This window comes from Ascoidea rubescens, assembly GCF_001661345.1.
Source record: "Ascoidea rubescens DSM 1968 unplaced genomic scaffold ASCRUscaffold_7, whole genome shotgun sequence".
Lineage (NCBI taxonomy): Eukaryota > Fungi > Ascomycota > Saccharomycetes > Ascoideales > Ascoideaceae > Ascoidea > Ascoidea rubescens.
Window position 1 is genome coordinate 400,538 of NW_017962919.1, and position 23,301 is coordinate 423,838.

The following is a 23,301-nucleotide window of genomic DNA, read 5'->3' on the forward strand; positions in this document are numbered from 1 at the left end:
GAATAGGAATACTATAAATATGAACAATATGAATAATATGAATAATATGAACATGAAAAATATGAATAGCATGAATATGAATAATATGAATGTGAATAATATGAATAACCAGTCAATGAATATTAATACAGGACAGAACATGGGGCCAAACATGGGTCCTAGAAATATGAATAACAATATGATAAATAATTATATGCGTGGCACACCTCAGAACAACAATAACAACAATAACAACAATAACAACAATAACAATAACAGTAGTAGCAATACTAATACTAATAATTACAACAATAATAGTTCTAATAACAATAACAATAATAATAATAATAATAATAATAATAATAATAATAATAATAATAATAATACCCTTAGTAATAAGATGATGATGAACCCGAAAAGCGCGAATTCTGTGAGTAACATAACTCAAAATTCGAATTCTAATATTATGAATGGCAAAAATATTATTTCAAATCAGGTTGCAAGTTCAAATTCAATGACAAATCCAAAATTCGGTTTAAGAGTACAACCGGATAATTTAAAAATTGAAAATGACAGTAATGATAGAAACATGAAGAAAACTGTTTCGGATAGTAATAAGAGAAATTCTACTAACATTAGTAGCAACAACGCGAAGAATATTATGGCAAAAGAAGAAAATAGCGGTAAAGACCTTTTGACGAATAAAATCAATATTAATAATGGTTATAACAATAATAACAATAATAACAATAATAATGGTATTAGTAATAATAATAATCACAAAGACATTAATCAAAGTATTAAAAAAACTGACAATAACAATAACAATAGCAATAATAACAATAATGAAAAGACTGATAGTGCTATCATAAATAATAATAGCAACCTTCAGTTGTTGAAGGAAGATGTGGGTTCAAAGATAAATGGCAACATATCGGAAAAGAACCAAAATTCTCAAAAGCTCACTGAAGGAATCACTAAAGAAAACCAAGATGGAAAAGCAAATCCCTCTGCAACACAAAGTCTCGAAGATAATAAATTACAGCCAGATGACTCACAAAGTGTAATTAATCTATCGAGTATAGATAATGGGACCTCGACACTTGATATTCCAGATTCCGAAATTATCATAAAACTAAACAAAAGTCGCAAAAGAAAACCAGAAAACACCTAGCACCTTATCTCATTGGCTTCGATGTTTACATTTTAATTTTTTTCGGTTCAAGCAATATATTATAAAATTGTTAGTTTTCTTTGATCATGTATTTTTAACTTTTTCTGTGTTTTTTTTTTTGTGATATTAATAATTAATTAGATGTTAATAAATGTTTTACCGACATTTCTAGTACTGATTATCGTAACAAATAATTAGGAATCAAATGATCTCAAGCCGGAATCCGGACTTTGTGACTCTTGGAATTGAGTTTGAATTCTAAATGTGAAGTTTGAGTGGTTTAAATAAAAAATTGGGCGAATTGTTTCAAAACAAGTTTCCAGAAGAAAAATCTCATTTCAAACAGGAAATAGCCGAGATGTTTACAAATTACATGCATACGAAAAGCCGAATATTGAATTTCAATACGTATAACGAAGAATCATAATTACGTCGTTTTGAGTTTTCAAAAACAATCTGCTTCGAATTATCGTCGGCGGTTTCCGTATTTGTTTATAGCACTTCCGGGTAGTATAGGTCGGTTTTATGTCGGAACTCCATCTCTCGCTCTGCTGAAAAGTTCCTTGAAACTGAACTTAAAATGGTAACAGGTTGATAAAATCTATAATCAATTGTCAAGAATCTTCAGATCCAAGATTTCTGAGTTTGGATATGGATTCTGCTGAAGAAATTAAACGGAAAATCAAACACCAAGTTCAAATTGGAAATGCTAACGCAGGCACTATTTTAATTGATAGGATCTTGTCTGAATTGAATGATAATCAATTGAAGGTTGTAACTGCTCCTATCAACTCACAGCTCCAAGTAATTGCTGGTCCAGGCACTGGTAAAACCAAAGTTTTGACATCGAGAATTGCTTTTATTCTATTGTACTATAATGTTGAACCTCGAAATATCATTGTCACCACCTTCACCAAAAAAGCCACTGTTGAAATGACTGAAAGATTGAACTTGTTATTTAAAGACTACAGCTTGATTGATCTCTCTAGCTTGATAATTGGGACCTTTCATAGTATCTGCTTCAAAATACTTAAAAAATATGTTTCTTTGACGACTCTTAAGCAAGATTTCAAAGTTGCTGCAGATAGAGATGTTAACCATATTATCAACCAATTGATGGAAACACCCCCTCGAGAAATCATTGATGCTCAAAAGGAAAAAACAACAATAAGCACCAGACGTGACTATAATGGGGTGAGTGTGAGAAATCTGATTAGTTCAATTGATATTTATGACAAAAAAAAGTTCAATTCTTATATAATGTCTCCTCTGCAAGCTGTTTATGATTTATCAAAAATAAAATCTGCATTCTCAAAATGTAAATCACTTGGTATTTATCCTGAAGATTATATTAAACAGTATGATGATAAAGAGTTTTACTATTTTTATAAATATTACCAAGACAGGATAACAGAATTGAATATTTTGGATTTTGACGATTTACTAATGAAAACCTCTCGATTATTGAGCGAACATTCAGGTTTATTGAAGTACATCAAACATGTGCTTGTTGACGAGTTTCAAGATACAAATTCAATCCAATTGAAATTGGTTTGTTTATTTGCATTGACCTCTGGAAATTTCACAGTTGTTGGTGATCCTGATCAAAGTATCTACGCATTTAGAAATGCTGTTCCCAAAAACTTTGATATTATGCGAAATATTTTTCCATCTTTAAGAGTATGTTTATTGACAGATAATTATAGATCGACCAGCGATGTTTTAAAAATTAGTGAATCAATTATGTTACAACAAAAAAATCGTATATCAAAACACCTAAGTTCTCAAAAAACACTGACTTTTTCGCCGGTTTTTAATACAGTTAAAAATACTAAAATTGAAGCTGAGCACATAGCCAATGAAATAACGTGTCTATTTGCCTTACCAAATGGTATATTTACTTTTAAAGACTTTTCAATTTTGGTTCGGGCTGGTTATCAGTCAAGAGTGATTGAAAATGCTTTACTTTCTCAAAAAATTCCTTATGAAGTTGTCAAGGGCCGAGCATTTTGGGAAAGAAAAGAGGTAAATGCTATCCTTGATTATTTGAGAGTTATTTCTTCTGAATATGATAAATTGGCGATAATGAGAACAGTTAATTATCCAGCTAGAGGTATTGGCAAGGTTGGTATGTCTACTTTGGAGGGAATGATTGAATCATATGAATGTCCATGGTCATTTTTAGAAGATTTTATAAACCCAAAAAAGAAGATTGTCTCCAAAGTTAGAATCAATAAGAAAGGATTGAAGACTTATGTTGAATCAATAAATATTGCCAAATCCTATTTAGAATTTTCCAAGGATGATAATGGAAAATTTTCTGATACTATAAACTCAAATGAATATAACGATCTTGGGAAAACAGATGATTCCAAAATGTTATCACCTCAAAAGATAAATCTATTAAAATTATTTGATTTAATTTATGAGAGCTCTGGACTCAAAGAAAATTTTTCAGATGATAATGAAAAGCACTTGAATATTATGGAAGTCAGATCCCAATTGAAGGGGTTTGAATCTAAAGCAGATGTAATTCCTATTTTTGAAGACGAGAAAACAGAAGATTTTCTGCCTGCAATTCCAGATGAGAATAAAAGTGAAAAGGATATACTAAGCGACTTTTTGGAATCAGTTGACCTATATGCTGCAGCAAGCGAAGAATTGAACAATGAAGGAGAAGTATATTCTAAGGGCAAAGTCTCAATCTCAACTATTCATGCATCCAAGGGATTAGAATGGAGCGTTGTATTTATTCCTTCATGCAATGAGTCTCATTTGCCTGCTAGATTTTCCATATATAGTGGTAGTGATGAAGATCTAAATGAGGAAAGAAGAGTCTTTTATGTTGCTATAACCAGATGTAAAGCATTGTTGTATTTGAGTGCTTATAAGCAGAGTGAGAGATCAAATTGGTCAAATTACTCTAGTGAAGTTGAAGTTTCTAGATTTTTAGATGCAGAAATTCTTAAAATGACCACTAAGAAGCAAATGGCATTTAAAAATATGAAAAATTTGGTGAAATTATACAAGTTATTTGGGTTTTCACTTCCAAATGATGAGCTTGATAAAAATCTAAAACAATTTTTGGAGGACTATAAAACGATTAATTCCAAAAAGAAAACATCATCGGTTTGGAGTAATATTGAAAGATGCAGCGTGTTAAAAAATTACAAAACACCAGTTGTTGAGACAAATTCTTCTTTTAAGCCCCCAAACTTCATAGAAAATGGGCCTCGAGGTGGAATTCCAAATGGTGGTATTGTAACTGCTTCTAGTTTATTAAAATTATCGGCTAGTGAGTTGGCCGAATATGGGATAAACACTAGCATCTCTAAATCTCGTCGTATTTCGAAACCAGGATCAATAAGAGGAAGAGGAAAGAAAAAAGCTGGTTGAAGATGTTTTTGTGTTTTGTGTTTTTGGTTTATTTTTATATTTGATAAGATTTTGAACGATATTCTACGTAAAATTGTACCGATTCAAGAGGACATGTTATTAAATCGGAGAAATACAAAGTTCGGAGTTTAAGAATAAAAAAAAAAGGAAATTTAAAGAGCAAGAGGTTTTGAAAAAATGATTTGAAATAAATAAAGTTGGTTTTTGAAAATTAAGTTGGTTAAGTTGGAGATTGCTACAAATGGTGATTTCTTTTTTTTTAAAAGAAAATTTATATTATATCATCATTATAAAAGAGAGTGCAAAACAAATATAGAAGAGAAAATTTATGAACAAAAGTTTTAAAGAACTAAAGATAAAAAAATGTATAAAAAAAGCGATCATAATGAATTTTTAAAAATAAATTTATAAGTTAATCAAGTTGTTTAAGCACCTTTAAATTGATCTTCAGTAACACCCTTACCCATGGCAGCAGTTGAGGAAACACCACCAGTGACCATTTTAAGCAAACTGTCGATATATTCAGCACCAGACCATTTTTGATGTTTGACGACTTCGACACCATTTTCGATTTCTGGAGCTTGGACGTTTTGACTGTAGGCTTTCATGCCGATTTTAGCATAGTCTCTGGAGAAGTTGTCGACAGCCAAAGCAGTGACATGTAAACCAGCGAGGGTGATGAATTGCCATACGTAACCTAGTTTGGCTAATCTTTGTATGAAAGTAGCTTGGTCTTCTGGTTTCATGGCTCTGTTCCAGTTGAAAGATGGAGACAAGTTGTAGGATAACCATTGGTCAGGGTACAAGGATTTGACACCAGTAGCAAATTCAATAGCTTGGTCAATGTCTGGTAATCTGGATTCCATCCAAATAATATCAGCGTAAGGAGCAAAGGCTCTAGCTCTGTTGACAGCACATTGGGTACCACCTTGGTATCTGTAGTAGCCTTCTCTGACTCTTGGGGATTCCCAGTTGAAGTAGAGATCTTTGCCTAAAAATTTTTTGGCCAAGGCTCTGGCTTGTTTGTTTGAGGTACCAGAGGTTGGAGTGACGACGGAGGTGAATTCTTTGATCAATTCAGCTTTGTTTGGGTAGTCGCCAGCTTCGATGGTGTCGATGACATGTTGGTGGAATAGTTTAAGACCAGCTTTAGAGACCCAGTCAGCTTCAATGGCAGCTAATTCGTCACCGTAAATACCATTGGATTCAGCTTCGGTCATGACTGAGATCAAGTCTGGGAGATCTGGGTTGGTGGAACCAATGACAAAGTAGTGGTCTCTGGAATCGATGGTGGAGGTCAATAAGGTGGCAGCTTCGGAGTCAGTTCTGGCAACACATAACAAGTCAGAGCCCATGATATCAGCAGAGGTTCTGATAGCAACCAATCTGTTGATGTGTTCTTGCACAGGGACTAAAACTTTACCAGCCATATGACCACATTTCTTGGTACCTGGAGCTTGATCTTCAATGTGGATACCAGCAGCACCTCTTTCGATGAACAACTTGGTCAATTTGATGATAGCAGTGATACCACCATGACCGGTGTCACCGTCGGCAACAATTGGTCTTAAGAAGTCGATGTAGTTTAATTTGGCTCTTTCTTCCTTGGACACTTTTAATCTGTCTTCTCTTTGTTTTCTGTCATGGAACAATTGGGCAAACCACAAGTGTTGGACTTTGTTTGGAACAGTGTCCATTGGGTAATCAGCTAAATCTGGGGATGGTTCATTTGAGGTGGAAGCAGTTGAGGAACATTGCCATCCGGAAACATAGATACTGTCCAAGTATTTGGCCATTTGGGCGACGTGAACAGGGTCTAAAGCACCGAAAGTGAAAGAAGCAGTCTTGTTTTTGTCATGTTCAGTTAATAATTTGAATAATTTCTTGGCTTGTTGGGAGGATGGATATTCAATTTTTAAAGTACCTCTCTTTCTAGCGATATCTTCAGCAGTGTAGATACGTTTGGTGCTGCTCCATCTTGGTTGAGCCCACCACTCTTCGATTTCTTTGACTTGTTGTTGGAAGAATTGTTCTTCTTCGTCGACGTTAATTGCAGTGTAAACCATTTTTCAAAAATAGATAAAGAGTAAGGGATATAATTTGTACAAAAAGATATGATGATATAACAGAATATGAAACAAAAAATCAAGCAATATTATGATAAAGATATAATGATATAGTAGTATATTATTATAGGATTATTGATGATGATATAAATAAAAATTGAAAGGAAGAAAAAAAAAGGAAATCTGATGTATATATATAGAGAGAAGCAAAAAGAAACAAAGAGATGTGGAAGTTGCAACAGTAGAGTAAATTTCAAAATCGGGATGAAGATAATGGTGGTGATGAAGTAATAGGATTCGTAGAGCCAAAACGATATGGCCAAACTGGGAGTAATGTGTTGTGAATGCAATTACAGTTTTGCATTGATACTGATTAAAAGCAAAGAGATGGGAGAAATTGAAGCACAATCTCCTGTTTTGCAGATGATTAATGGTGAGTTTGACTTGATATAGCGAGCTGTGATTGGAGGAAGAGGAGTTGGTGGTTTGAAGGAATCGATGGCTGGAATTTGAATTTTTGGAAAAATAAGGATTTTTAGAGTTTGGGACTTTAAGAAAATTCGATAATAAAAAATCTGGGGTAAACAGACTTGTGAAATTCATCCAAAATAAAATAAAAATCAAGAGATTCGTGTCAAAAAAGCCGCGGACAGCTGCCGAGCAATACAGAAGCGCGCGGTGAGCTGCTTCTGCGTGGGCTCGGCGCGGTGCTGATGCGAAAGTGCGAAGAAACCATCAGCAAAGAGAACAAGAACGCGGGCGGATCAGCGGCTGGCCCGCCGCGTTCGACAAGCTCTCGGCTCAAGGGACGGATCAGTCTGTCTTTGGCAGAGAACGGATTGCTGCGGTGTGCGGTCGGCTCTGCAGTGCTGGCGCTGTTTTTACCGGGATGGGCTTACGGCTGGAGCAGCCAGAAGAATCAGAACGAGCACAAAAATCAGAACGGACAGAAAAATCAGCATAAGCAGCACAAACAGTGCAGGTAACAGAGGTGCTGGAGTTGCTGGATCCACTGGATCCGCTGGAGCTCATGTCGATGCGACACATGTGACTCGTGTTTGGAAGGTGTTTCCTACGTTAAGCTCGGCAGGATGATAAAAGTTCAAGATTATCATAAAATAACTGGAACCAAGAAGAGACAACTGCATCAGCTGTATTTCCGTGCCCGGATTGCTCAAATATCCTTAAATCAACACTTCTGTATTCCCTTTCACTGTTGAGATAACGGAACAGTTTCTCAAAGTGGAATATGGCTCACTATTCAAATTGAGGGATGAAGCTCTAGCTCTTACACCCTCAAGAAGAACAAGATTAATGTAATATCAATTTTTACTAATCGCGGTAATTATAAAATATTTACTGGTCAATAAAAAATAAGCGGATTAAATAGTTCTAAAAGTTAGACATGATTCAAAATGATTGAACACCGTATCGAGTCAACAGAGTAAGAGAATATAATTTACCAAAACCAGTTGGACGAGATGTTGAAAATGAACATCTTCCAATTTTCTAGAGATTTGTTAATCTCATAGACATTGTTTGAAAGGATTCATGGAAGATATCAAGGAAGGAATGAGAAGAAAACTGACGTAGCTCAAAGTGATTGGTAGTATCTCCGAGCACGGATTGTTGCTCCATTAAGACTTCCACCCACAAAACCGACCTCTTAGCAGCAAGGCCACGTGCTAATTCCCGACCCTTGGAAAAGGTCGGTCGATGCGTTGTCCCGCACTAACTCTATGGGTTGGTGCACAGAAAATCAAAGTATGGGTGTTGAAGGTATAATATATTTATTACACATTCCTTATGTAAACAACACACCTCCAGCATGTGCTTTGATTCGGCCTTTTTCAATCTCCATCATTTCACGACCTACTATAGATGCCTATATCTACTGAAAGGCTTATCATTCAATAAAACCAAATCAAATCGTGTTAGGTTTTAAATTATCAAAATGTCAAGAGCCTCAAAGATAACGTTCGCATTATCAACTCTATTCACTGTTGCTTCAGTTGTGATGGTATATGATCTACAAGAATCCGAAAGAGAAGTATGTTTTTGATTCACAAGCCACATCGTCAACCTAATTCAATAAATATAAGATTATCGTACTAATATGATTCTGCTTCTAATAGGCAATTGCAATGGGCCCCGTAAAGGATGCTAAAAGAGTAAAGGAAAAAGAGGAAGACAGGCTAAAGGAACAACTAGCCAAAGAAAGAAAAAAGGAACTTAATCGACTCGAACATTTGGAGCAGATAGAATTAAAGAAAAAATATGAATCAATGCAGCCTCTATCTAACGTCACACTAACTGCTGAAGACGAATAACAGTCCCAAATAACTATTTTCAATTCTTCTTAAACCCATACAAGACGATGCCTAATGATTCTTGTAAATATCACAAATCTGCTGCTAATCTCAACCTTGTACATGTTTCCATTTTATCACAATCTTCTTTTGTATATACATCCAGGCTCATGATTAAGACTGGAAAGCAGACAATTCCCAGTGATAAGCTCAAATCACCTGGTTTCTGGTCTAATAATACATACAAACTTGCGAGAAGAATCAAATCTGATTGAAAGAGCTCATTCTTGAGGGGAAATAGTAACTGTTTTCCGTTACCCTTTCTAAATGCTTTTCAGCCGAAATCATGGAGCGAGGAAAGACTCAAAAGAATAGTAAGGTATCGAAAGAGAGGCATTACAAGTGCAGTCGAAATCATAAAAAAGAAGAATAGGAAGAATGGAAAGAAAACGAAAAGGGAAGTTTGATTTTAAAAAACTAAGTGGAGGAATTACAAGTAGTAATATAACGAAGATAATAAAGCATAGTAATAAAGAATTGGAACCGTTAATATTACTACAGATGAAAATTGGAGAAGTTGGATCTGGACTTGGTGCTAGATGCCATAAATTTGGTTGAGCTGATTATGTGATTGAATAGGCTAGAAGATTCAAAAGTTTTGTGGTTTTCTTGAAGTTCAATTAAAATAAATAATAATGATATAAAGAATTGTAATATGAGGAAATTGAGTATAAAATCCTGCTTGAGTCTCACAAATTTTGGGATATCAACTTTGTTGAATAATAACCGGTTCAGCTTACTATTTTAAGAGTGGTTATTGTTCCTCTCAACATAAACCCATCTCCCAACTAGATGGGTCGTATTTGAAAAACCTGGCCGATTCTGCGAAGCTCCAAAATCATTCCTAATAAATTTAATTTTAAGATTAGGGAATTTTTTTTTTAACTTGTTTAATGTTCTCGAGGAGACGTTTGAACGTCTCGGTAATTCCATTTCTTTCATATTCCTTAATTGTGAAAGGTCCCTTTTATCAATGCCTGATATGCTTTCCGGTAAAATCAAATGAGTTAAATTGCTCCATTTGGATAGCCCATTCATCCGTGTTAATGGGTTTAACATCAAATTTAATGTCATTTCAGTGCTTTCTTGAAGTGGAAAAGTGTTTTTTTCTCTCAAAATTGTTTTTAATATTGACCGCATTCTATCATTTCTCGATTCATTCACAATTTGATCTATTGCATTAGACTCTAGATTGATATATGAACAGCTGTTTAATTGATTTATAGGTATTAATACTTTTATCAAATTATTCGATAGGTCCAAGGTCCTTAAATTTTTAAAACAACCCAAATTGTCCATTTTAAATATTCTGTTATTAGATAAGTTTACCTCAGTCAAGTTTTCTAAATGTGCCTCATTTTCCATTATTTTCAAATCACTAATCCAGTTATTTGATAAATTGATAACACTGATATTAACTAATTTTTCAATGTTTTCAACTATGTTGAGTCTATTTCGTGACAAATTTAAGGAAGTCAAGTTGACCAAGCTATCTAAATTTTCAATTTTTGTTATTTGGTTTTGTAACAAATTTAAGGAATTCAAATTGATTGAGTTATCTAAATTCTCGATTTTTGTTATTCGGTTATGAGACAAATTTAGGGAATTCAAATTGATTAAGTTATCTAAATTTTCGATTTTTGTTATTCGGTTATGAGAAAAAGAGATTGCCTTTAAATTCATCAATTTTGTGGGAAAAACTCCAATTTTTATAATATGGTTATTTATTAAAATTAGCGTCTGTAAACTAACAAAACCATCAAAACAGTTATCTATACTTTGAATGGAATTGAAAGATAATTCTAAAACCTTTAAATTTGATAAGTATTTAAGGGTTTGAATATTATCAATTAAATTATGATCAAGAAACAATTCTTCCAAGTTTGATAATGAACTTAAATTTTTGATACAATTGATTGAATTATATTGCAAATAGAGACGCCTTAGGTTTTTGAATTGGGATACATTATTAATTTTTGAAATAGAATTACCATCTAAATTTAATTGAACTAGATTTTCACATCCACTAAGATTGTCAAACGTTGTTATTTTATTTCCAGATAATATTAATTTGACCAAATTATTCAGAAATGAAACGTTTTTTATACAAGTAATTCCACTTAAATTTAAAAACAAGTATCTTAACCCCTCAGGGAATTGAATTTTTTTCAAATTGCCAAAGTTATTATTTCTCAGTTGGAAATATTTTAAATTGTTTAAATTTAGCACACCAGACCCAATTTTTGTAAGAACCATTCCATCCAAATCCAATTTTTTTAAATTAAATAAACCATAATTTACATATTCATCTGAAAAGAGATATTTAGAATCAAATCTGTATATTCTTGATTCTTCATGTACTAACCCATTATAAGCTGAAAATAGAATTGGAAAATTGTTGTTTATAATTCCGAAATCAAAATTTATTGTTATTGCATTTAATGTTTTTTTATGATAAAGTAGAATATCTTTCAATAATGAAATACATTTCCAAAATTCAGCAAGTAGTATAGGCGACCGGCAAGGAGAAGTATAATCATACAATGAAACATTTTGAACTAGAAACGCAATTTTTCTCACTTTACTTAACAGAGTAGTTATATCTTGATGTCTTTTTAATAGTTCTTGGTTAGGTAAATCTATTTTGAAATATATGTTTCGGGAGAATTGATTCAAATATTTTTTAAAAAGTGTAGCATCTTTAAGGTTCAATTTCAAAGTAACCTGTTCTTTAATCTTCCTGCTTACAGTTAAACCATAGTTTTTACAACTGCATGAAATAAATTCAATTTTTTCAAACAGAAGCTGCAAGCATGTTGCTTTGACAATGGAGTTCAATGATGAAATAAACAAAAATCTGTGCTTAAATGAAAGTTTGGTGAAAATATTTTTGAGGATGTGAGGCGGTAATCCCTCTAATTCATTTTGTCTACTTTTCTTAATTGGTTCAAGATACATTTTGGATATAATGCCCTAGAAGTAGATAATATAATCACTATGTTTATTTTAGCAATAGACTGGAGCATTTACGTCTATATTTATATGGAGGACTTCTTGAGCAACAGAAGATAGTGAACACAGACATAAGCTTTTTTGATATATATCCGCATAGACATGCATGAGCCAAGCTAATATAACGGATTGTTTTATCTCCTTCACAGTAACTTTCTTTATTTTACTGTTTTCTGGTTTTTTGAACAAAGAGGTCATTTTCTTGATAACTCTAGGGCTTCAAATGCATACGATACTTATTGATATGAGAATATACTGCAAATTTTATGGATTGTTTAATAACAATAGACCAGTAATATGTGAAACTATTGATTAAAAAGAAAAAACATAATTTTATATCTATATATTGGCTAAATCAGTTTTACTATATAGGTTCCATATAATATTCAGGTGAATAAGTAACTGAAATTGAAATTGTCTGCATTTTAATCCTTCTAAGAATCGTTCTACCTTTGTCATTTAACAGATTACATTCTAATTCCGAAATTCCAATTCTGATTTCAAAAAGGGAGCAACCGAAATGAGTTTCGAGGTGCTGTCGGGGTAAAGGCCAGGTGATTCAGCCCCGCATCTCGGGCTAGAAATTAAGAGATACAGTTACGGGTACCATCAGGTCTGAAAATAATACAACTTCCCTTCAAGAATAAGCTCTTTCAACCCAATTTGATTTTTCTCGCACGTTTCTATGTAGTATTTAACAATAAATCAGGTGACTTGAGTTTGCTATTGAGAATTACTCAGCCTTTTCTTTTGTGCTGAACGGCCCGAGAGCCGGCATTGGACTTTTCTTTTATCAATCAAAGACCACTCTCACATGACTATTTTTTGTATGTTTTCTCCGCGATTTTTCTAGAAATTGCCAGATTTTGTCTGTTTTTTCGTGTACCAACCGATTAGGAAATAGCAGCGCAAGCGGAGATGAAAATTTTTCTCTTTTTCCTAAAAATTTTGTTGAATAAAAAGAAAATCAGAAAAATCAAATTAAAAATTTTTTTTTCCTTTAGAACTTAAGCGCCTATTTTATTTTACTATAACTAAAGTAAGAAAAAAATTTACAATCCTTCTTTAATTAATACTTTCCAACTATATCCAATATTAATTTACTTCCTTATTACTATTATCATTAATTTATAAGTAATATATACTATATTTTAATATTTAATCCAATAACTCATTCCCCTTTTTCAAAATATGACTGAACAAATTCAAAATGAAATGAATAATTTAAATTTAAATCAAAACCAATCTCAATCCCAACAAAACGACCAAAGAAGATCCTACATTCCTCCTCATTTACGTAACAGACAAGGCTCTTACCAAGGCTCTGATTCTGATTCTTCTGGCTCCAATCGTTACAACTCCAACTTCAACAACTATGACAACAACAGCAACAGCAATAGCTTTTTTCGTGGTCGTGGTGCCGGTAGGTCCTCTTTCAACCGTAGTCCAAGAACTGGCTATCGTGGTGGTAGAAACGTCAACTATGGCCCTCGTCCTGATCACTATCACACTGGTCGTTTTATTGATGGTAAACAAGTTCCAGGCCCAAGAAACGACAAAATTGAATTGGAACTATTTGGTGCCGTCGAAGACCCAACTTATCAATCAAGTGGAATAAATTTTGACAACTACGATGAAATTCCAGTTGAAGCAACAGGTTCCAATGTTCCTGATCCAATCACTTCATTTACCAGTCCTCCTCTTGATGATCTCTTGTTAGAAAACGTTAAATTAGCTAGATTCACCAAACCAACTCCTGTTCAAAAATACTCTGTCCCAATCATCGCTGCTGGAAGAGATTTAATGGCTTGTGCTCAAACTGGTTCCGGTAAAACTGGTGGTTTCTTATTTCCAACTTTGTCTGAATCCTTTAAAAATGGTCCAAGACCCGTCGAAACACCTCAAGATAACCAAATGAACTCATTTGTTTCTCAATTTACCAGCTCAAAAGTTTACCCATCAATCTTGATTTTAGCTCCAACAAGAGAATTAGTCTCCCAAATCTTTGACGAAGCAAAAAAATTTTGCTACAGATCGTGGATGAGACCATGTGTCGTCTATGGTGGTTCTGATATCAGTTCTCAAATTAAAAACATCCAAAGAGGCTGTGACATCTTGGCTGCCACTCCAGGTAGATTGAACGATTTATTAGAAAGAGGCAGAGTTTCACTAAAGGCTATTAAATACTTGGTCCTTGATGAAGCCGACAGAATGCTAGATATGGGTTTTGAACCTCAAATTAGAAGCATCGTTGAACAAAACGATATGCCTGGCGTCAACGACAGAACAACTCTAATGTTTTCGGCCACTTTTCCAAAAGATATTCAAGTCTTGGCTAGAGATTTCTTGAAAGATTACATCTTTTTAAGTGTTGGTAGAGTTGGTTCAACCTCAGAAAATATCACTCAAAGAATCATTTATGTCGATGACAACGATAAAAATTCAGTTTTGCTAGATATTTTGTCTGCTTCAGAAAACGGGTTGACTTTGATTTTCGTTGAAACTAAAAAAATGGCTGACACTTTATCTAATTTCCTAATTTTACAACAATTTCCTGCAACTTCTATCCATGGTGATCGTTCTCAAAGTGAAAGAGAAAGAGCTTTGGAAATGTTCAGGACAAATAAAGCCTCTATTTTAGTTGCAACTGCCGTTGCCGCAAGAGGTTTAGACATTCCAAATGTTACTCATGTTATCAACTATGACTTGCCAACTGATATCGATGATTATGTCCATAGAATTGGTAGAACCGGTAGAGCAGGTAACACCGGTGTTGCAACTGCTTTCTTCAACCGTAACAACAGAAACATTGTCAGAGATTTAATTGATATCTTATCAGAAGCCAACCAAGAAGTTCCAGATTTCCTTTTAACTGTCAACAGAGAAGGATTGAAACCAAAGCGTGGTGGTGGCAGAACCACTGGTACAAGAGATTACCGTCGTCAAAACAACTCCAGCAATGGTGGAAATTGGTACTCAAATTCTAGTTCTAATGGTTGGAACTCTTTTGGTAGTCAGCCTTCAGGTCAAAGTCGTTATCAAAAGGGCGGCTCTTCTCAACCCCTTTCTCAGCAAGGTTATGGGAATCCTTCAAGTCAAAATAGCTGGTGGTAATCCACTAAACTTTAATTTCAGTTCTTTGAATGTTGAATTTTTAAGTTTTATTATTTTTTTTTTATTTTACTTGATTTATTTTACTTTTATTTATTCATTTTTGTTTATTTTATTATTTTGTTTTTTGTTTTAAATTAATATATTATTTTTTGTTTTTATTGTGTGTGATTGGTTTTTTTTTCACATTTTAGAAAATTAAAAAAAAAGAATTTTGGTTATTTGCTACAATGAGAGAAGAAAACTTTTGCACAGATTTTGTTATTATTTTACTTGATATTTTATTTTGATTTGATTTTTATCATGTTTAATCAAAGTGAAAAAAGAAAAAGAAAAAGAGAAAGAGAAAAAAAAAAGAAAAAGATTATAGATGGAAATTAAAAAAAAAAGAATTGTTAAGACAAGGAAAGATAAAGGAAGGAAAAAAAAGGAAACAGTGCATTAATTGTTTATTTTTTTGTTTTTTTTTCAATAATTTCATTAGGGAGAAAAAGCAAAAGAAGTTATACCAAAAACCAAATATAATAAGTTACAATTTTAAAGATTTATTATAGATAAATTTTTATTCATTCATACTTATGATTTTTCAATTGGGTTTTATTTTTAGAAAAGAAAAAAGTTTTTGTTTTATTTTTTTTCCGTTGCTTTCATTACATTAATATTTTTTTTCATGTTTGTTGTTTTTTGTTTTTGTTTATCTTTAAATTATGGGTTAATTTAAGTTTTTTTTGCAAAAATATTTGATATTCTTTTTTTTTTCACATTATATTATTTTTTTCTCTTCATTGATTTATTATTAGTATACTTTTTTGCTTCATGTTCCTTTTTTTTTGATTGTTATGGCAAGAGATAGATATAGAAAGAAATACTACTAGTTTAAAAAGAAAAAAAAGAAAAAAAAACATTAAAAGATTTTTCCAAATGGTTAATTCAATTCTCTTGTAAAATAGATTTATATTTGTACATAATATATTCATCAACATATTTTAATACATGATAAAAATTTATTTAAGGCTTCTTTTTATAAAACGCTAACAAAATGTAGATTATGTGAACTGGCTGCTCAAAGCAGCATCTTCAAGAGCACTTTTGGTGACACTGATGGAGCTCAAGTCGCTAAAGGAGCTGGAGGAAGCTGTCGTTGTCGTGGTGTTGTTGTTCGTGTTGTTTGTGTTGCTTGTATTCGTGTTGGATTTGCTGCTTGTGGTGTTGTTTCCAGTGCTGCTGTAATGGTTGTTTTTCATTAACTCGTTGATTGCATCGATGTCGTTGGTTTTCTTGGTGATTTGGTAGTTGAGGTTGGGGTTGTTGTGCAATTTTTTAAAGTTTTTGAAATTGTTGTTGTAGTTGTAATTGTTATAACTGTTGTTGTGACTGAAATTGTAGTTTTGGTCGTTTACAGATTTGCTAATGTGTTTCAATATTTTGGTTTTATTATTGTTTTCTGAATTGAAATTTAGCAAAATATTTGGATTTAATATTTTGGTCTTTTCATTATCTGAGTATTTTCTTATATTTATATTTAAGATCCCATCATTATCGTTATCATTGTCGTTGTCGTTGTCATTATCATCTTGTTTATTTTCTTTTTCAAGGACTAAGCTATTGTTTAAATAATTGTTTTTCTTGAAGTTTCTAAAATTTCGAAGTTTATTTAAGTAGTTAGCATACAGGAAATTATCGACTTTATGGTTTGTATAAATTTCATCATCATTATCATTATCAAGTTCAAGTTGATTATTACCAATATCACGATCTGAGTCATTGTTGCCGTTGTCATCATCATCATCGTCATCATCATCATCATCATCATCATCGTCATCATCATCGTCATCATCAAAAGTTGGTAGTTTTGTTGACATTATTTTTGAAGAATATAGATGCTTATGGTAATTATTATGATTATTATTTTTATTTTGATTATTATAGTTAGAAGCTTTATTGCTATTTTGGTTGTTATTGCTTGCGATATTATTTTTATTTATATTTAATGAAGAGGACAAAGACGAGGAGGATAAGAGTGGTGAGGATAAAGAGGATGATAGTAATTGTTTATTAAAATCTAAAGGATGGGTGTTATTTATATTAGTAAAATGATTTGTATCGTTGTATATATTATTGTTTACGTTTATATTTGTATTTATATTGTCATTAGATATAGTGTTATTGTGAATAATGTTATTCTGATATTGAATATCATTTGACTGCTGAATAGGGTGGCTATTCAAATTCAAGAGATTTGAATGGAAGGAGTTTGTTATCTTTTGATTTGCAGATTCTACTTTGAATAGGTTATTATTGTGATTATTATTATTATTATTATTATTATTATTATTATTATTATTATTATTATTATTATTATTATTATTATTATTATTATTGCTGTTATTATTGTTATTGCTGTTATTATTGTTATTATTGTTATTGTCGGTTTGATTATCATAAATATCATTATTAGTATAGGTATTGTTATTTTTAACTGTTTTGTCAAATTCAAGATTAGAAATAACATTATAGGAATTGATATTGTTATAATTAGCATTATTGTTATAAGTATTACTAGGATTATTATTAGAATTATTATTAGAATTATTACTAAAATTATTATTTCTATAATTATTTCTATAATTATTATATAGATTCTGTTGATAATTATCCAAGTTGTTACTAAAGAAAATCTTCTCATTGGAGAATTGATTTCCAGAGTTATTTTCTTGATTTAGCTCTCTATCTCTATTGCTATCTCTATCTTGATTGATATTAATGTTATTGATATTATTTAAATTGATCTCCAAATTGTTCAACTTATTCGAGTACAAGTAAAGAGCCATTTTTTTAAGAAAAATGATGGGAACATCAAACGACTTGGCCAAATTGTTCCAATTTAGATTGTCCAAGCTATCATTGTAGCTATTGCCAATTGCATTGTCGTTGATTTGGCTGTTCAAGATATCTAGCAACTGTCTCTGCTTTGCCGAAGACCAGTTTTTGATCAAAATTGGAGGATCAACAAACTCGGCTCTTTTGAAGGGAAATCTCAAGTAAATAATGGTTTTCTTCTTATCCATCAGAGCAACAGCAGCAACAAACACCCAAAGCAAGGAAAAAAGCACCAGTATCGAGAATATCAAGCTCACAGCGATATCAAAACTCCTCCCCGAGTACAATTCATTCCTCGTTTCACATCACTTCGAACAATAGCCATCCGGGAGCGGATTTCCGTTTTGGGATGCCTGTGCACGGACTGCCTCCATTCGAGCCAACAAAACCTGAGCTCCATTTCTATTTCTTTATCTTGATTTCTTTATCTACATATCGCTTTCTCATCAGCAAAACCAGCAATTCTGCTCCAATGGAAGAGGCAAATGCCGCTGCAAAGCCAGACATAGACTCGCTCTACAGCAGACTACCCAGCAGACAAGTCTTGCAGAGCTTGAACATCAATTCTCTCATCAGCAACCAGAACAACACCTGCAAATCGTACTTTGCAACTGTGTTTGAAAAAGATGGCAATCTAATTTATTCCTGGTATCTAGACACTAAGCACCACGGCCAGAACAGTGCTAGAGCTCTGCCTGAAAAAACTAAAAAGGAGGTTGTGCCATCCAGCAACGATGGCGACATCAACAGTAAAATCGATAAGAATGGCAAAGCAGATGGCGAAAACCACCCCAAAAATGAAAGCCATGAACAGGCTCATGGTAGTGAGAAAGAAACAGAAAAAACAGAAAAAAAAACAATTAAAGATGGCTTACACAAGTACAAGTATGCATATAATTACAACGATCCAAATGAAAGCCAGGAGATCATCAAACCCGTTAAAGTAATCAAATGCTATAAAATCATCAAATTGTGTTTGAACATACTCAACAAATACTCAAATCTAACAGATGAAGTTTCAGAAGTGCTTCACGAGAACAAACACAATAACCCAAGCAGCAATTTCCAGTTGATCAGGTTGAATTATGATCACAATAAAGAGCTAATGATTATCCCCAACGATGAACTAATTCTTTGTATTGTCATTAATAAACAATAACGATCAAAGTAATAATAACCGGATTACTGGTAACAATAGAATGCGTTTCAATGTATCTTAATGTTGTATCAACGCAACCCACTGCAGTGATTGAACCAGAAATACGGTTTCACACAAATTTTTCATTTTTTTTTGATAACAAAAATTTACTTTTGACATGAAACTGATAATGTCAAGTTTAATAGTTGTAACCTCAATTGTGCCCTATATACAGCTAAATGTCTTCTAATCACACTCCTCCTGAATTGCCTAACTTTTATTACGATGCTGAGCGAAAAAAATATTTTAAAATCCTCAAAAATCATCAACTCTACAACTCCTTAACAACCAACAATAGAGATAACAATTGCAATAACAACAACAACAATAATAATAATACTTTATCAAAATATCTGAAATCCTCTGTCAATGCTGAAAAGAAATCACAAAAAACCAAGATGAAGTACAAAAAGTTCCAACAAAAGAAAAGAAAAAAGACCTCATCACAATCTTCAATTTTAAATCAACCAATCAAACACCTAACTTCTTTTGAGTCTAATTTTATGGATTTCAATAATAATAAATTTAATCTTAATAATATTAATCACAATAAAATTGAATTTTATTATGAAAACTATGTAAATCATCAGCTATCAAATTTATACGATTTCAATAACCTAAATTCTCATTATCATTCAGACTTTTTGCTTAAATTTTCCAATTTAAATTCAATTAAAAATTTATCAAACGAAAAAAACGATAACACCAATAAATCAGCCTTAAAATTTGTATCAAATAATTTGAATGATATAAATAGTAGAAACTCATTATCATATATCATACCGAATGATTTAAATCGATCTTTTTTAATTTTATCAAATAACTTAAAACTATTTCATATAAATTATAATCAATTTAATGATATCAGCAACAACAATAATAATAATAATAATGATGATAACACTAACACTAACATGAAAAAGTTACATTTGAAAAATATTGTATTTGCTAATGAATTTAGTAACAGAAACGACCTTACTTCTTTGAAATACCCAGTGGATTTTACTTCTAATTCCAATCATTTATTATTTAATTTTATTGGAGACTCATCTTTAAACAATTTGCCATTAATATCTTTACATAAATTCCATTCCTCTTCTTCTTCTAGTAATAATATTGATTTGCTTCACTCCTTTTCAATCAAAGGCTCTAAAAATCAATCCTTCTATTGCTCAAATCTAATCAATCAGAATTTTTGTATAGCTGTTAATAATCATTTTTGTGATATCTCTATTGAATCTCTAAATAATCATCATAGCTCCACTTTAAACTTAACCAACAATTATCTAAATAATTCCATAAACTTCAAAACGAACATCTTATCATTTGATGCATACAATGATGGTAATTGTACTCCACTGGGTAGCTTAATTGCACTTGGGGGTCGAAATGGAAATATCTATATACTCGATAAGAGAGTCAATAACAATAAGAGTGATATTGATAAGACTAAAAATATGCAAAGTTTTAATTTCAATTCTGCAGTAACTGAAATTAATTGGCTATCAAATTACAACAAAATTTTAATATCGGGTATTAAAAATAACTTGAAACTATTCGATATTAGATATGTGAATCAAAAAGTAAAATCAAATAATAATCATGTAGTTTCCTATAAAAATTATTCAAACAATTCAAATTTAAATAACAATGGAATCAAATCAAAAAAAACTTTTATTAAATTTTTAAATAATGACAAAAATTCAAATAATCAATTTGGGAATGAAAGTTATTTTATGATTAATGATAATAATAGTAAAAATATCAAGTTTTATGATTTAAATAACCCATTCCCAATTAATGACCTTTCTTTTGATAAAGAAATTAGTGATTTTGCTTGGTCAACCTATAATTTCAATCATTTTTACATCAATTGTGTGCAGAATAATAATTATATTGACATTGAAAACCAAACCCATTTTAATAGCCTATTTGTTACAAATAATTTTGACACTACTTTTGAGCATGTATACCAGTAATAATCTATTTAAAAAAGAGATAACTTTCCAGGTGGTGAATACAGAAAGAAAAAGAAAACATTAAAATGCTATCTGTTGTGCACTAAATTTAAAAAAAATAATTTCCTCCAAACTGTTCTTGGTGTGGGTTTTTTTATATGCTATTTCAAATTCTTAACAATTTAGTCATTTTCAACAAAATATTTCCACTGTTTAATATTTGCAATCAATGCTTTTTCCTTCTTTTTAAACTCATCTGTCATTTCATTCAATTTTGTTAAATGGTTTTGATTAATTTCATCAATTTGTTGTTGATTTTCTATAAACTTAGAAGACTTTTCTTCTTTGTAATCAATTGTTAATTCATTGATAGTAGAGTCATAAGCTTCTTTAAAAACTTTACTAAACAATACTTTATTTTGAATTTCATGTTCTTCGACTATCTTGTTCATCTCAATTTTGCCCTTTTCCCTTTCCTCTATAATCTGATCATCCAATAGTTTATTTTTTTTAACCAAGGAATATTTTTGTTTTTTAGCATCTTTTATTCTTGTTTTTTTTTCTATGATTAACTTTTCCAATTCTTCAACATTTTGATTTAGCTTTGCTATTTTTTCGTCCAACTTTTGATTTTTCGCTATAGTTTTTTTAATTGGATTTTGATCCTGGTTTTTAGTTGAAGTTGTTAAATTCGGCTCTTTGTTGCAATTGGTAAATAATTGATCATAGTAATTTTTTTCTTTCAAGTAATCCAAGTAAAATGCTTGGATTGAAATTGAAAAAACTTTTAGAGTCTCTATTATTGTAGTTACATTATATATTTTTCTTAGATATGATATTATGATTTTGGTATTATTCCTTGAAGTATTCTTTTCAGAATTTTTTTCCTTGAGATGATTTTTTCTAATATATTCAAATGCATTATTAATGGGGATATCAGTATATAAATCGCTATTAGAAAGGTTGTTATTATTGTTTATTATTGTATTTGTTATATTATAACGATTTGCAACAAGTTTGAACAAGTAGCTGATTTTCAATAGACTAAAACCCAGAGAACTCTTTTGATAAAGTAATATAACTAAATGAAAAAAATAAATGAAAATTCGATTCTTTTGCATAAATAACTCAAAGGATTGATTCGTTGTTTTTGTCGTTTGTGGTGCCACTATTGGTGGAGGCTCATCTTTAATCTTTGATTTTTTCTTTTCAAAAGGTTTTACATCATTTTGCTGATTTATATTATGAGTGTTAAAGTCATCATCTGGAAGAAAGAACGAGCCAAACTTCAAGATAATAAGTGATAAAATTGGCAATAGCTTATCGTTCATGTAATCTTCTAGCTCTGGATTAACAAGATCTTCATTATCAGTCTCATTTTCAGTTGTATTGTTATTATCATTGTGCTTATAGCCACCCATGTATCTTAATTTAAATAACTTGATTGAAAGCAAATTGGTCAAAATCAACAAAAAAGAGATATTTATCTGAATTCGTTCCAAATTCTTGATTTTGGAACTGTCCAAAAGCTCTCCATTTTTATCAAACACAATCTCAAAGGTGGTGTTAATAGCACCAATGTTATTGCCATCATCAGCTAGCTCATCCTTGAAAATAAACAAGTACACAGGCTTAATTGATATCACGAAATTGATCAAATTTATGAAATTGATATGGATCAAGTTGTATTCGGTTTTAACATCGTCATTAGCTAAATTGAGTCCTCCTCTGGCACTATTGCCATCAAAGCAATTGGTCAAGAACCTGAAGACTATAAGAGAGCTTTTGAAGGCATTGCCTATGTTATCACTGACGAATCTCAGATACAATTGGCTATTCAATCGCTGTGCTATTGATTTCTCGTTCACCAACTGGATGATATAAGCTTTGTCTTTGCCTTGATCGTCTGATAATTCGTCCCATTTGCTGTCTTCTGACAATATATCAGAGTTGGAAAGAGTTCTGTCCAATATATCTAGTACAAAGCTCTTGTCCATGTTGTTCTTCAGTAGATGCTGCTTGAGAGTCGTCTTTCATTATAAACACAACTGTTTGGAGGAATGAGAAAGTTTAAAGCAAAAAAACAAAAGTGGCGTCTCGACTCTCAGACACCAGAATCGTATGCAAACTCTACTATCCAAATCTGTGCTCTTCAATT

The 23,301-nt window shown here is 31.8% G+C and overlaps 10 protein-coding genes across 10 annotated transcripts; 5 read left to right on the plus strand and 5 right to left on the minus strand.

Annotated features, from left to right (window-relative positions):
* The first annotated feature begins 330 nt into the window (after positions 1-330).
* On the plus strand, positions 331-1,313 carry ASCRUDRAFT_76082 (uncharacterized protein). Its single transcript, XM_020193330.1, has one exon. It carries the CDS (start codon positions 380-382, stop codon positions 1,151-1,153), a length of 774 nt encoding a protein of 257 aa, XP_020047017.1. The 5' UTR covers positions 331-379; the 3' UTR covers positions 1,154-1,313.
* Positions 1,314-4,287: 2,974 nt separating this feature from the next.
* ASCRUDRAFT_76083 (uncharacterized protein) lies at positions 4,288-4,597 on the minus strand. The gene has a single exon (XM_020193331.1). The coding sequence runs from the start codon at positions 4,480-4,482 to the stop codon at positions 4,321-4,323; it is 162 nt and encodes a 53-aa protein (XP_020047018.1). The 5' UTR covers positions 4,483-4,597; the 3' UTR covers positions 4,288-4,320.
* A 377-nt stretch (positions 4,598-4,974) lies between these two features.
* Positions 4,975-6,615, minus strand: ICL1 (isocitrate lyase 1; the record flags this gene model as incomplete). Its single annotated transcript, XM_020190620.1, has 1 exon — positions 4,975-6,615. One exon carries the CDS (start codon positions 6,613-6,615, stop codon positions 4,975-4,977), a length of 1,641 nt encoding a protein of 546 aa, XP_020047019.1.
* Positions 6,616-8,569: 1,954 nt separating this feature from the next.
* On the plus strand, positions 8,570-8,945 carry PET117 (Pet117p; the record flags this gene model as incomplete). Its single annotated transcript, XM_020190577.1, has 2 exons — positions 8,570-8,665; positions 8,751-8,945. 2 exons carry the CDS (start codon positions 8,570-8,572, stop codon positions 8,943-8,945), a joined length of 291 nt encoding a protein of 96 aa, XP_020047020.1.
* Positions 8,946-9,728: 783 nt separating this feature from the next.
* ASCRUDRAFT_8317 (leucine-rich repeat domain-containing protein) lies at positions 9,729-11,942 on the minus strand (the record flags this gene model as incomplete). Its single annotated transcript, XM_020194829.1, has 1 exon — positions 9,729-11,942. The coding sequence occupies one exon, from the start codon at positions 11,940-11,942 to the stop codon at positions 9,729-9,731; it is 2,214 nt and encodes a 737-aa protein (XP_020047021.1).
* Positions 11,943-13,039: 1,097 nt separating this feature from the next.
* Positions 13,040-15,146, plus strand: ASCRUDRAFT_76086 (DEAD/DEAH box helicase). Its single transcript, XM_020193332.1, has one exon. It carries the CDS (start codon positions 13,188-13,190, stop codon positions 15,108-15,110), a length of 1,923 nt encoding a protein of 640 aa, XP_020047022.1. The 5' UTR covers positions 13,040-13,187; the 3' UTR covers positions 15,111-15,146.
* Positions 15,147-16,153: 1,007 nt separating this feature from the next.
* ASCRUDRAFT_8319 (uncharacterized protein) lies at positions 16,154-18,175 on the minus strand (the record flags this gene model as incomplete). Its single annotated transcript, XM_020194830.1, has 1 exon — positions 16,154-18,175. The coding sequence occupies one exon, from the start codon at positions 18,173-18,175 to the stop codon at positions 16,154-16,156; it is 2,022 nt and encodes a 673-aa protein (XP_020047023.1).
* A 284-nt stretch (positions 18,176-18,459) lies between these two features.
* Positions 18,460-19,146, plus strand: ASCRUDRAFT_70594 (uncharacterized protein; the record flags this gene model as incomplete). Its single annotated transcript, XM_020191814.1, has 1 exon — positions 18,460-19,146. One exon carries the CDS (start codon positions 18,460-18,462, stop codon positions 19,144-19,146), a length of 687 nt encoding a protein of 228 aa, XP_020047024.1.
* Positions 19,147-19,364: 218 nt separating this feature from the next.
* ASCRUDRAFT_70595 (uncharacterized protein) lies at positions 19,365-21,164 on the plus strand (the record flags this gene model as incomplete). The annotated part of the gene is made up of 1 exon (XM_020191815.1): positions 19,365-21,164. One exon carries the CDS (start codon positions 19,365-19,367, stop codon positions 21,162-21,164), a length of 1,800 nt encoding a protein of 599 aa, XP_020047025.1.
* Positions 21,165-21,245: 81 nt separating this feature from the next.
* On the minus strand, positions 21,246-23,240 carry ASCRUDRAFT_149697 (uncharacterized protein). The gene has a single exon (XM_020189274.1). It carries the CDS (start codon positions 23,138-23,140, stop codon positions 21,326-21,328), a length of 1,815 nt encoding a protein of 604 aa, XP_020047026.1. The 5' UTR covers positions 23,141-23,240; the 3' UTR covers positions 21,246-21,325.
* Positions 23,241-23,301: the final 61 nt, after the last annotated feature.

Excerpts from the sequence above, each read along its gene's own strand:
- ASCRUDRAFT_76082 (XM_020193330.1), top strand. The coding sequence starts at position 380 with ATGATGATGAACCCGAAAAGCGCGAATTCTGTGAGTAACATAACTCAA.
- ASCRUDRAFT_76083 (XM_020193331.1), bottom strand. The coding sequence starts at position 4,482 with ATGCTAGTGTTTATCCCATATTCGGCCAACTCACTAGCCGATAATTTT.
- ASCRUDRAFT_76086 (XM_020193332.1), top strand. The coding sequence starts at position 13,188 with ATGACTGAACAAATTCAAAATGAAATGAATAATTTAAATTTAAATCAA.
- ASCRUDRAFT_149697 (XM_020189274.1), bottom strand. The coding sequence starts at position 23,140 with ATGGACAAGAGCTTTGTACTAGATATATTGGACAGAACTCTTTCCAAC.